Here is a 12,521-nt window from a genome sequence, read left to right as displayed (position 1 = left end):
AGGCAGCTAACAGCAGCACCATGTGCTTGACGACCTCACAGCCACACTCCCCCCTGGTTAGCAGTGAGTGTCAGAACCACCCCCAGAACCTCAGTTAAGCAAAGGGTTTAGTTTCCATGGAGACACAGCATCTTTTCTCCATAGCAACCTGAAATTACAAAACCCAAGTTAGGTTCAGGAATGAGTCATCTGTGACCAGTAGGGGGTGCTCTCCCACAAGGCTGACCCCCATCCAAGGCAGGAGGAGATGAGCGAGTGACCGCAAGACTTCTTAAGGTAACCCAGGGGTGAGGCCTTGAGCCTACGGGAACTTGGTGTGCCCCGCTTAACTCCTCCCTACCCAGCTGCAGAGTGTGAGGGGCTGCAGGAAGCACTGTGTGGAGTTAGTCCTCCCACAGCTGGGGCCCCGATAGTGGCACTAACATGGAGGGGTTCCCTGCCATTCCTAGCTGGGCCCAGAATAGAGGTGGACACTGGCCACACGGAGTGGACATACAAGAGTTAATTGGTGGGGCGTGACAGGGTGAACCGCCTTCAGGAAGTGTTACTCACTGCCAGGAATGTGCACGCCTGTGCCTTGGGGGTTGGATTCTCTTCCTGAGTCCCAGGAGAAGCCGAAGGAGCTCCCAGCCATGGAGGACCCTGAAGAGACAAGAGCACACCCTCTGGGAGATGCCGGCAGGAACTTTATTCCTGGGAACCGACAGAAAGAAAAGTTAGTCAAGTTGGGAGATGAGCCAGGTGCCGGGGGTGAGGGCAGCGACAGGAGGATCTGGCAAGGACAGGTTAGGTGGGAAGCCCAGAATGGGAAAGAAATGTTCGCTTCAGACAGCTACTCAGGCCTGGGTGTCTGCCCCTAGGCCCTCTCCAGACCCCCTATACGACACACCTGATGCCAGTGGGACACAGGCAGGCGGGTCCCAACCACCAGCACGCACCGTGAGCCTGCGGGAGCGGCTGCTGATCACCCGGCCCGTGTGGTTACAGCTGCGCGCCAACGCTGCAGCCGCACTGCACGTGCTGAGGACAGAGCCTCCAGGGGTGAGTGCTTCCCCTTCCTCCAGGGCTGGCTCGCCAAGGATGGGAAGGGAAGGGAAGGGCCCTGGCCATGGAGGTCCTGAGTCTCCTGATCTTGTCCACTTGCAGACCTTCCTGGTGCGGAAATCTAACACTCGCCAGTGCCAGGCTCTGTGTGTGAGGCTGCCAGAAGCCAGTGGCCCCTCTTTTGTTTCCAGCCACTATATCCAAGAAAGCCCCGGTGGTGAGGGGACTTTGCCTGGTGGGAAGGGGCTGGAGACAGGCGGGGGAGGGAGGTCACTACAGAACAGCCTCACCCCCATGTCTCTCAGGCGTCTCTTTGGAGGGCTCGGAGCTCATGTTCCAGGACCTGGCCCAGCTCATCTGTGCGTACTGCCATACCCGGTGAGCCCGCCTGTGGGGCACCTGGTGACCGCTGGGCCTGCTTCCCAGGACCACCCCCCCCCTCTGCACCCAAGCAGAGCATCGCTCTTGACTGCTCCTTGCTCTGACCTTAGGGACATTCTTCTCCTCCCTCTCCGACTCCCCAGAGCCATCCATCAGGCGGCCACCCACAAGGAGCTGGAGGCCATCTCCCATCTGGGCATGGGTGAGGAAGGGTTCCCTGCAGCCTCCCGCACAGCCGGATACACACAGGCCAGATGGGGGTCGGGGGTGGGGGGACGAGGAAAGAACCACCAAGCCTTTTCTTTGTGGGCACCCTCCTGGGCTAGCTCTGAGGTCCCCATTGGTTCTGCTTACTAGAGTTCTGGAGTTCCTCCCTCAACACCAAGATTCATCAGAGGCCTTCGGAAGCCCCGCCGATACCCCGGCTGAAGGCTCGGTCTCCTCAGGAGCTGGATCAGGGCACTGGCGCAGCCCTGTGCTTCTTCAACCCCCTCTTCCCAGGGGATCTGGGCCCCACCAAACGTGAGAAATTCAAGAGGAGTTTCAAAGTGCGCGTGTCCACAGAGACCTCCAGCCCTCTGTCTCCACCTGCTGTGCCGCCTCCCCCAGTCCCTGTGCTGCCAGGGACATCTTCTAGCCAAGCGGAAAGACGGCCTCCTCAACAGCTGCTGCAGAGGGAGAGCTCAGTGGGCTACCGCGTGCCAGGAAGTGCTGCTGGGCCTAGTCTTCCCCCCCTACCCTCGCTTCAAGAGGTGGACTGCTGCTCCCCCAGCAGCTCTGAGGAAGAGGAGGGTTCTCCAGGAAGCCCTACAACCTCCCCACGCCTCAGCCGTCCACGGCAGCGGCGGCCTCTGCTTCGGTCCATGAGTTCTGCTTTCTGCTCTCTGCTGGCACCAGAGAGGCAGGTGGGCCGGGCAGCCACAGTGCTAGTGCAAAACCGATACACAGCTGTGGGTCAGCTAGTGCAGGACCTACTGACCCAGGTTCGGGCTGGTCCTGAGCCCCGGGAGTTGCAAGGCATCCGCCAAGCCCTGAGCCGGGCCCGGGCCATGCTGTGTGCAGAACTGGGCCCTGAGAAGCTGCTCCCACCTGAGAGGCTGGGTAAGGCCTCTCCAACTCTTCATCCTCCCTCATCTGCCTCTCTCCTTGCCTGAGGGTGTACTGCTGCTCGGGTGCCATGCCTCTCCAACCCACCCACCCCCCTTTCTCACTACTGATGCAATGAATTCCACCCTCCCCTCCCTGTACCTCACCCTACCTTCTGCCTTGGCCAGGGCCTCCTGCTTTTCAAGGCCTTCCCCCACACCCTCATCCCCCCACCCCACCCCACCCCACCCCTCCCCAACGTAGCTACTCTCCTCTGGCAGAACTGGTCCTGGAGAAGTCCCTGCACCGGTCTGTTCTCAAGCCTCTTCGGCCTATCCTAGCTGCCCGCCTGCGGCGCCGGCTTTCCACAGATGGTTCCCTTGGCCGCCTAGCTGAGGGCTTCCGCCTGGCTCGGACTCAGGGGCCTGGAGCCTTCGGTTCCCACCTGAACCTCTCCTCCCCAGTGGAGACAGAACAGGTGCGCCAGAAGCTGCTGCAGCTGCTTCGTGCCTACTCACCTAGTGCCCAGGTCCAGTGGCTCCTGCAGGCCTGCAAGTTGCTCTACACAGCCCTGAAAACCCAGGCGGGTATGACCCCCACAACTTTCCCCTGCTCCACTCTTTCTGAGTGGAGCCTGTGCCTCCCCACCCCCACTGAAGGGAGAAGGTCTCAGGAGCTCTAAAGAATAGACTGTCTGTCATCCCCAGGAACCTTCCCTGTGGTTGCTTTGATGGCCCTGGTCTTGTTACCTAGGGGTCTGGCAGGCCGAGGGGAGGGGTCACTGTCTAGGATGGAGATTGGACCCTTGCCCTTGGGCCTCTGAGGAGGCTGGAACTTCCTTCTTCCCGTGTTTCCACAGGGGAGGATGCAGGCGCTGACGAGTTCCTGCCTCTGCTGAGCCTTGTTCTGGCTCAGTGTGACCTTCCTGACCTCCTGTTAGAAGTCGAGTACATGTCGGAGCTGCTAGAACCCACCCTGCTCACCGGAGAGGGTGAGGGTCCCCTCACTTCCTGTCTGGGTGGGACTGAGCCTTCATAGCTGCTAGTAGGTCCTGAGTAAGCAAGGCAGAAAGGCAGGACACCCTACCCCCGCCCCAGCTGCATCCTATGTATCCTGTGTCGTAGGCGGCTACTACCTGACCAGCCTCTCGGCCAGCCTGGCCTTGCTGTGTGACCTGAGCCAGGCCCGCACTCTCCCGCTCAGCCCAGCACAGGAGCTCCAGCGCTCTCTGATCCTCTGGGAACAGCGCCGCCTGCCGGCCACCCACAACCTCCAGGTAAAGGCTCCTTCCCCCTTCTGCCCCATATTGGCTATGCTGACATCACCGGGAACAGTTCCTCTAGGCCTGCATCACCCTGCGAGAGAAATAGAGCCCCATCTAAGTATCAGAGCAGCCCTTGTGGGGAGTTCCATGGGACAAGCACTGAACTGTGAGCTCCAGGCAGCTTCCTTGACACTTGACAGAAACTCTGTGGTAGGGCCATTAGTTTCCCCCATTTTACAGACAAGGAGATAGAACCTGACATGGAAAGTGACAGCAAATTCCTGGCCCTCAGCACCAGCCCAGCATCTACCTCCCTTGTCCTTGAGCTTTCAGCCTATGCTCCCATTGGGTCCTGGGCCAGGGTGCACCACCCTTGACCTCCAGGCTTTGTGGCCAGGTCCCAGATTCACCCAAGCTCTATCACTTTTTGCCTATGCCTTGGTTTTCTCGTCTCTAAAATGGGCACCTGGGCTGCCATGAAGGTTAGGTGCGCTAGTGAGCTATGGGGGGATGGTTCTAGGTAGGTAGCCCCAGGAACAGTCAGGGAGAGAGCCCAGCAGCACACAGTGGACTCTCCTTATACATCTTTTCCGGAAGTTCCCTCTGCCTGGCCTTGCACCTATACCGCTAACCCAAACACATCTCTCTCTGCCCCACGGCTGCCTTGGAGCTTACAAGTAAGGCTCCTGGCAGTGAGTTCTACCAAGGATGCGTACCGCCTTACCCTGTCGTTGTACGGCTTCAGCCTGTCCTCTGTGCTATGGAGGTGATGGCCCCGTAGAGCTGAGGACTTTGTTCTTGTTTTCTGCATAGCACCTCCTCCGAGTAGCCTACCAGGACCCCAGCACAGGCTGCACCTCCAAGACCCTGGCCGTGCCCCCAGAGTCTTCCATTGCTACCCTGAACCAACTCTGCGCCACCAAGTTCCGAGTGACCCAGCCTGATGCATTCGGCCTCTTCCTCTACAAGGACCGGGGCTACCACCGCCTGCCCCCTGAAGCCCTGGCCCATGGGCTTCCAGCAACTGGCTACCTCGTCTACCGCCGGGCAGAGCGCCCTGAGACCCGGGCGGCTGCAACAGGGAAGGCAAAGATGGACAGTGAGAGGCCAGAAACAGGGGCATGGGAGGAGGAGAAAGGGGCCCTACACAGTGAAGGGCAGCCTGAGACAACTGTTGACCGAGGAGGCGAGGATCAGGCCAGAGGAGATCATGTACAGCCAGAGGAAGAAGCGACAGAGGGAAGCCAGGCTGCAGAAGAGTAACTAGAAAGAGCCACAAGGGTCCCCTGGGCCTCCGAAGGCCTCTAGATTCACTCTTCCCAGATGCAGCGCTTCCTTTACCACCCACGCGCAGTTCTCTGTCGTGTCTGCCACCCCCTCTAGCTGATCTTCATGAGTCCACCTGCCAGAGAACAGGGGACTGGCCACATAGACTAGGGCGAAGTTTGCAGTTGGGAGCCTCCAGTGTCCAACGCCCCTGGCGCCTGTTCCTCCCTGGTCCACAGGGATAAGTGTGTCCAGTAAGGGAAAAATTCCATCTGATAGCCAGCTTCTGGTATTGGGAGAGGGTGGCTCCGGCTTCTTTTGCCTTTCCCGTTGCCCGTGGGCACAGGCGGGGCTACTGGAGCATCTAGACCCTGGACAACCCCAATCCCTCCTAGTTTCTGGGGTCAGGGAAACAGCAGAATGACAGCAAAGCTGCCCAAACAAACAGCTCTTCCCAGATGACATAGCACCCTGGTGTGCAAAGAGGGGACATGACTGCTGTTCTGCAGGACCCCACATGGATGGTTGGCTGCTGAGCTTAGGCAGGGGAAAGGGAGGGGAAAATGGGTGTTAGCAGCCATGTCACCCACCCTTAGGGTACCTGCCTCCACCAGGCAGGTCTCTCACTGTCTCTTCTTCCTTAGTCCATCCAGACATGGTCATTTTCCTGGAGGTCAGGCCACAAGAGAGAAAGCATCTATGTTCTAGTCTTTTCTCAAGATCAGAAATCGGCTGAGGCACTAAAGTATTGCTGGGGAATAGGACCCTGGGAGGTAATGCCTGCTAGCAGGAAGAGAAATTTCCAGAACAGGGAGACATGCTCCACAAACATTGTCTTTGCACTCCAGTCTTTGGGCCCTTACGAAAGCTAGTGATGAGGCATGTAATAGCTTGTGGGGGTCCCCTGCAGTGCAGAAAAGTAACTCCTAATATGTGCCCAGGCCAGAGAAGCCAGCCCCAGAGGGAAGCTAACCGGCTGTAAATCTGAGCAGAGAAAAATGCCCACTAATAGCCACAAGAGGGCGTGCACAGCCCAGGAAGCTGCTAAGGGCGACCCTCACCCCGCCCCCAGGGCAAGAGGGGTGGGGATAAAGAGAAGGTAGGCAGCCGCTGGCCTTACACTCTCACAACAGCAGCCCGAAAAATGCAGGGCAAAGCCGCCCACCCCCCACCCCACCCCCACCCCACAGTCAGAGAATCCTGAGAAAGAATTCTTTCCAGACAAAGAGCAGCATGGAGCGGCCAGTCTCAGGCGCTCTCCTGGGCCTCTGAGCGCCAAGACACCGGGCTCACGTGTAATTCAGGTAACAATAGAGAGTAGCCCTTCAGACTCACATCTAGCCAGGGTAGGGCTCCAAACAGTCACGTGGCCACTAGTGTCCTTTCTTCTGCAGTAGGGAGAAGTGTGTGTGGTGAGGGACCACCCCATCTGGTGTCTGACATCTGGCTTAGGTCCCAGTTCCTTTTGCCTCTCCCCCCCACCCAGGGAGAGCCACAGACAAGGCTGCTGGAGCTTTAGGCTCTCAACAACATGGCCCCTTATTGCACTGTATGCCCTCCCTTCCTCCCTAAGGCTTTGTACAGGGGGGAGCACTCCTAGGTGCTCAATAAATGGTGTCCACTGACTGGAGCTTGGTAACTAGACGTAAGAGCCTGTGCTGGGATAGGAAGGCCGGCGCTGGGAATGAGACACAGGATGTGTGGTGCTCAGTCCCGGGGGAAGGGTCTGGAATGTCTGCAGGGGGGCGCTCAGAGAATCCCAGGGTCAGGATATGGATCTGGTCTTATGGGAACCAGGTCTCTGGGACCTTCACGGGCCCTTCCTTTGTGCGCTCAGTTCTAATTCCGAGCTCCTAGAATTCCATGTGGATCCAGCTGTGGCCCAAAGGAGTGCTGACTTATTACAGGACAGAAGCCGCACACACATACCTTCCAGAGAGAAAGAATCATTAGCTCCATGCTCTCAACAAGCAAAGCCAGGTATAGTAGCACACATCTGTCATCCCAGCACTTGGGAGGCCGAGGAGGACCATCCTTGGCTACATAATTGGAAGACAGCCTAGGCTACATAGCAAGACCCCCATCTCAGAAGAAGGAGCGAATGTACTTGGTGACGTAAAGAAAGACTCGGTAGCAGGTACTGTGATCTAGGGCGTAACTGTGACCCGCTGCACCGTTCCCACCATCTTCCACATGCTAGAAGTCAAGGCTCTTGAGATGTGCTGTGCCTCTTCCAGTGTCCACTGCTGTAGCGCAAGACAGGAACACTGATCAGTACTTGGGTGTCTGGAAAGCAGGCACGTCATTCAGGACAGCCAAGGCTACACAGAGAAACCCTGTCTCAAAAAAAACAAGACCAAACAAACGAAATAACTCCCGTTCTCTCTGCTCCTTGGGAATGGCGCATTTCCTACCGGCTCTACCAGGAGGTGTTCACACCTCACTTCCGCCTCACACCAGGTGCATTCCCCCTGACATTACCCCCAAGGGATAAATACCCAGCTGGTGGTACAAGACCACCAGGCATCTCTTGAAAAGGGGTCAGAAGGAGGGTGAGGAAAGGGCTGCCTAGTGCAGGTCCTAAGGCCTATGCGATGGTCTGAGAGGTGCAGTGAAGGGCAGCAGTTGAGCCTCAGCCTGACCCATGCTCCTTCCTATTCCTGACATCTTCCTGTGGCCTCCTGAGCGATGGTCAGACCCACAGTGTTAGCACATTCCAATGCAATGCGACATGGTATCCCAGGTGGGTAGTGCAGTGCCCCGGGCACCCCAAGGTTAACAGGCACACCCAGACACCGTGACTCACATGGGGACCATGGACACAGGCCTGTAGCGACACGTGGACTTCCTGACACAGGACTACCTGTGCAAAAATGCCAACACCACCCACGACAGCACTCATGCAGTTACATCCGTGCTCCTGGAGACACCATAGCTACTACTTCCTGCTCCATCTGAGCCCTGGAAATGTAAGCCCCCACCCCACCAAACATACACACCCACCCACATGTTTTTATACTTTGGAGCATGAACAGGAGGTCCAACCCCAACCCCTTAACAGTTCCCACCCAGCCCCTGGTGGGTCCCCTGACTGAATTGCTGGGAAGACCCCTGAAAGGGTGCGGTGACCTCACAGGCTAGGCAGGAGCTGAGGCAGGCAGGCTGGGCGGGGCAGCCTGAGCTCATCAGATTCCAGCCTGATTCACAGGAGGAGCTGAGGGATGGAGGATGGGAAAAGGTCCAGAAGCTGGGGCTCTAGAGGCCTGAGTGAGCTTGGGATCCGAGTGTCATGGTGTGGCCTTTCCTGAAGGGTTACCCCCTGGGTGGGATTGAGGCCCCTTAGCTGAGCTGTGGGATGAGACAATCAGCCTTGCCCTCTAGGCTGAGACACACACATGCACACCCCTTCTGGGCTGTAGCAGCTGGATGTCTTTAGCTGGGGAGGTGACCTTCACAGTCCATCTTGGATCCTCCAGGCGCAGGGTGGCTGCTGAGGTCGACTCTAAGGGTCGGGAAAGGCCAGCTTTGCCTAGTCCCATGGCATGGGGCACACAGGGTTACAGACCCGTGCTGTCCTGCCAGGCAAAGCCTCTGCCAGAAAGTGAGACTGCAGAGACTGCCCCAGTCAGTGCCTGGGATATTTTCTGGCAGAGACTGAGCCCTTTGCTCCTGCCATCCCCAGAACGCCGTGTGTTCCCAACTGAGGGATGCTTACAGAAAGTAGGGGGACCAAGCTGCCCAGACCCAGCTGCAGGGTGACAGGAAGAAAGGATGGGGGCAGGGTGAGGGGGCAGGAAGTGCCTTTCTTGGAACTCTGCACCAAAATAGCCCATTCCATCCCTTCTCTGGGTCTGGTGTCCCACGGGGGGAGGTGTGTGTCACCAAGGAGACCCTCACTGGGGAGGAGCGTGATCTGACCTCAGTCTGGCTCTTGCTTGCCAGTCCCCTCCACCCCCACTGCAGCTTGGGCTCCACTTTGAAGTCCCAACGTAAATATCATGTCTGTTCGGATTCTCCTTCCTGCCTGGTCACAGACCCTAGACCTGGCTTCTACCGCAGCCAGCCCCCAGGATACAGCGCAGGGAGAGAGGCGAGCGGAGGGAGGCTAGACCACCCAGGGATGGTGGCAAGATAGAAGCAGGGAGAGATGGGAGATGCAGAGCAGAGGCAGAGGGAAGATGAAAGCTGAGAGACAGACCCCAAACCAATAAGGGGCGTGGTTCTTAGGGCAGGAGATCCCTGAAGGCCAACAGAAGAGACCAGGCAGGCACAGAAAGGAATAAGGTAGGAGAGGTAAAAGCCGGGGACCCTGGAGGACAAGGGGGCAGGGGGATGAGGTGTCAGGCAGCAAGAGAAAAAAAAAAAGAAGTAAATGCCTCTGGAGAAAGTTCCAGAGGTGGGGTATGGCAGAGATCAGAGAGGTTGGAATTGGGGTAACTGAGGAAGGACGTAGCACAAAGAAACTTGTCCCTGTGGCTGCGGGACCAATCGCCTTGCTTACCTAGGCTTGGGGTAAGTGTGGGGGTGAGGTTAGTTAGGAAAGTCCTCAGCAAACTGGGCCAAGCTCAGCCCTTGAACAGAGAGCCCACATCCACAGGTACCCTTGCACAGGCCTTCAGAAGGGCTGCCCTTCTAGCCTAGCCTAGACACAGGTTCCAGGATTCGCCCCCACCTCCCCCACCCCCACCCCCCCCGTTTCCCCCTCCTGAGACAGGGTTTCTCTGCGTAGCCTTGGCTGCCCTGGACTCATATTATAGACCAGGCTGGCCTGGAACTCAGAGATCTGCTTGCCTCTGTCTCCCGGAATGCTGGGATTAAAGGCCTGCACCACCGAGCCCAGCTTGGATTCCCTTTCTTTTAGGCAGATGTGGCCAGATGTTCAGGTCCAGCATCTGCTAGGAGAGAGAGCTAGGCTCCCGGCTGGATCCAGGCTGGATCTTCCAGGGAGCCATTTGCTTCATTCTTGCAGCTGTGGGCACAGGTGTGAACTTGCTGGGACAACCAGCTGTGCATGTGTATGTCCATGCCAAGGCTGTGCAAGGACATGTGTATGCATCCCCAGGCATGGATGTGCACGAAAGCACATTGTCCTGAAGCCACATGCACACAAGGTCTTCATGACTAAGGCCCCACTCTACCCTCAGCTACCCCCAGCTGTCAGAATTCTTTGGCTTCAGGGATGCTGAGGAGAGCCAACACCCCTTCTTCCCAGTTAGAATTCTCCAAACCTCTGTCTCCCACCCATCCTGTCCCCAGCAGCATGACCCCCTCCCTGCAGGGCTGTCCTGCCAGAAGCACAAAGGGCGTGGCCCCAACAGCGGCAAGAGGAGGAGGTTGCAAACATACCCTTTCCTCCACTCCTGCCCAGGGTAACCCTCTCCCACCCACTCACCTCGGCTCCCACCCAAGACTGGGTGCCTCCCGCCTCTCTCTGCCTTTCCTCCTGACAGCCTGAAAGCTGGAGAGTGGTTTGAGAAGAGTTTAGACAGGGACTGAGGTGGGGGTGGGGACAGAAGACAGACAGAGAAGGGAAGGAGGTGATTTTCACACAAAGCAATGTGCTGGCTCAGCGGGCCAGCATGCCAAGGCTCTTAAGGATGCCGGTCCTGGGGGGCGCCCCCATTCTCACCCAGTGACCCCACCCAGCTGTTCCATGGGGCCCCTCTCTGAGCCAGCCAGTCTTTAGGTCACCTTCCCCCTTCCCCTCTAGGCCTACGAACATTGTATCCCAAACCATCCCCCTGTTGCTTGTCCCGGACACGTTTTCCCGGGACAGGGGACACGGGCTTTTGTTTTCATGCCCCTCCTACAGGGAGCTTCTCCTGTGTGGACCACCGTCCCAGCAGGGAGACCCAGCCTGCTGCCTCCCACTGTAGGCAGAACTTGAGATGGCACACCCCGCCACCCGCTGGCCTCCAGTCCAGCCAGGAAGACACACTAGCCTCAGGCCCCAATAGGGAACACAGCTGCGTGTGGGAACGCGTCCTATTTGTTCCTTGCAGCAGTGACCCCAAGCTGTCCCTGTTTTAGATTGTCCTACAGAGATATTGAGGTCCATTTTCATCAGAGAGGCTGCCAGTGACACTCAGGCCCTTTGCTTATACCCTCTATCTTGCAATGCGTCGAAATATTTTATGAACAAGGTGGTAAAATGCCTGTAATCCTGGCACATGGTGGTGAAGGCAGAGGGATCAGAAATTCAAGGTCATCCTTGGCTACTTAGTAAGTCTGAAGCTAGCCTAGGGTACATGATACTGTCTCAAAAAAATCCGCATATACATCTAGCTACCTGTCCCCCCCCCCGCCCACTTGACATGCATACATGCATACATACATGCATTAGTCTACCTGTCCACCCCACCCCCTCTCCCTCCTTACCGTCCTTGCTTTTATGCGTTCATCCATACAGCTGTCATACATGTCAACCCATGGCCCCATGTATCCATCTACCCGTACATCTTGCCGTGTATCCCCCATGTACACAGCATTCACCCACGTGTATGTCTGTGTATCTGCCTGTACGTCCATCCATGCATCCGTATACCTACCCACCATTCTCCCATAGATCCGTTCACATAGTCACCCACCTAAGCTTTAATCGCCTGCCATGTCAGATCAGTTAGCATCTTCTCTGTGCTGTGGGTGAACCAACACGAACCAATCAGAACAGCAGGAAAGGAAGCTCAAGCCCCGCCCCCCACTCAAGCTCCTGGTCTCCAGACTATTGTTGCTCTCTGCTCAGTCACGTTCCTCATCCACTAGGAAAGGAAGTTCCTAGGCCACCAACACCCCACTTCTCCCAACCTGGAGGTGGGCTGGGCACCTAAGTATGTTGCCTTGCCAACTCTTTCTCTTTTGGTTTTTTTGTTTGTTGTTTGTTTTTGTTGTTTGTTTTTGTTTTTTGAGTCTCTGTGTAGCCTTGTCTGTCCTGGACTCGCTTTGTAGACCAGGCTGGCTTCGATTTCGCAGCGATCTGCCTGCCTCTGCCTCCCGAGTGCTGGGATTAAAGGCATGCGGTGTGCCACCACCGCCCAGCGCCAACTCTTTCTTTTGATCCACCAAACCTTTATGGCTGTTGAAGCCAGGGGTGTGCCCTCATCCACTTCTCAGCCCCTTGTCCTGCTTTGGCTTCCCTCCCTTAGAAGCAGGTCTAGCTCATACATCTGGAAGTTGGCCTTTGACCCCCTGCCTTCTACTTCCTATGCCTGCTCCCCAACCCTTCCCTCCACTGAAACTGGGGTCCTGACCTCTGATCTGACTGACCCACCCACTTGCCAGACACACTGCAGCCTCTCTCAGACGCCCAGCACTGGCCATTGCCCGAAGGATGACTGGTCTCACCACACCCTTGGACCAGGCTCAGAACCGCCCCCAAGGAACCTCCAGAGGCTGCCTCCCCCAGCCAGGCCCGCCCTGTAGCCCAGCTCTGTAGCCAGATCCCTTTTCTTTCCCAGATGATTGCAACAGTCTCCTAAGTGGT

The 12,521-nt window shown here is 57.2% G+C and overlaps 1 protein-coding gene across 3 annotated transcripts; it reads left to right on the top strand.

Moving 5' to 3' along the window:
• The first annotated feature begins 295 nt into the window (after nt 1-295).
• RIN1 (Ras and Rab interactor 1) lies at nt 296-6,666 on the top strand. 3 transcript variants are annotated; one of them, XM_084773803.1, is made up of 10 exons: nt 296-715; nt 861-1,041; nt 1,147-1,261; nt 1,350-1,422; nt 1,569-1,627; nt 1,783-2,526; nt 2,793-3,098; nt 3,371-3,502; nt 3,636-3,787; nt 4,589-6,666. In XM_084773803.1, the coding sequence occupies exons 1-10, from the start codon at nt 561-563 to the stop codon at nt 5,036-5,038; spliced, it is 2,367 nt and encodes a 788-aa protein (XP_084629929.1). In that variant the 5' UTR covers nt 296-560; the 3' UTR covers nt 5,039-6,666. The 3 variants fall into 3 exon arrangements, with proteins under 3 accessions (XP_084629929.1, XP_084629928.1, XP_084629930.1); XM_084773802.1 differs by having other exon boundaries at nt 1,536-1,627; XM_084773804.1 differs by having other exon boundaries at nt 648-715; nt 988-1,041; nt 1,536-1,627.
• Nucleotides 6,667-12,521: the final 5,855 nt, after the last annotated feature.

The sequence above is a fragment of the Acomys minous genome (genome assembly GCF_964271855.1).
Source record: "Acomys minous genome assembly, chromosome: 2".
Classification (NCBI taxonomy): Eukaryota; Metazoa; Chordata; class Mammalia; order Rodentia; family Muridae; genus Acomys; species Acomys minous.
The sequence above is the reverse complement of the archived record's forward strand: the minus strand, read 5'-3'. Positions and strand labels throughout refer to the sequence as shown.

What these genes read in the sequence shown, in the direction of transcription:
- RIN1 (XM_084773802.1), top strand. Translation starts at nt 561, where the DNA reads ATGTGCACGCCTGTGCCTTGGGGGTTGGATTCTCTTCCTGAGTCCCAG. An exon ending in CATCTCCCATCTGGGCATGG is followed by an intron (nt 1,628 to 1,782) that starts GTGAGGAAGGGT and finishes TCTGCTTACTAG; the next exon opens with AGTTCTGGAGTTCCTCCCTC. An exon ending in CACCCTGCTCACCGGAGAGG is followed by an intron (nt 3,503 to 3,635) that starts GTGAGGGTCCCC and finishes CCTGTGTCGTAG; the next exon opens with GCGGCTACTACCTGACCAGC.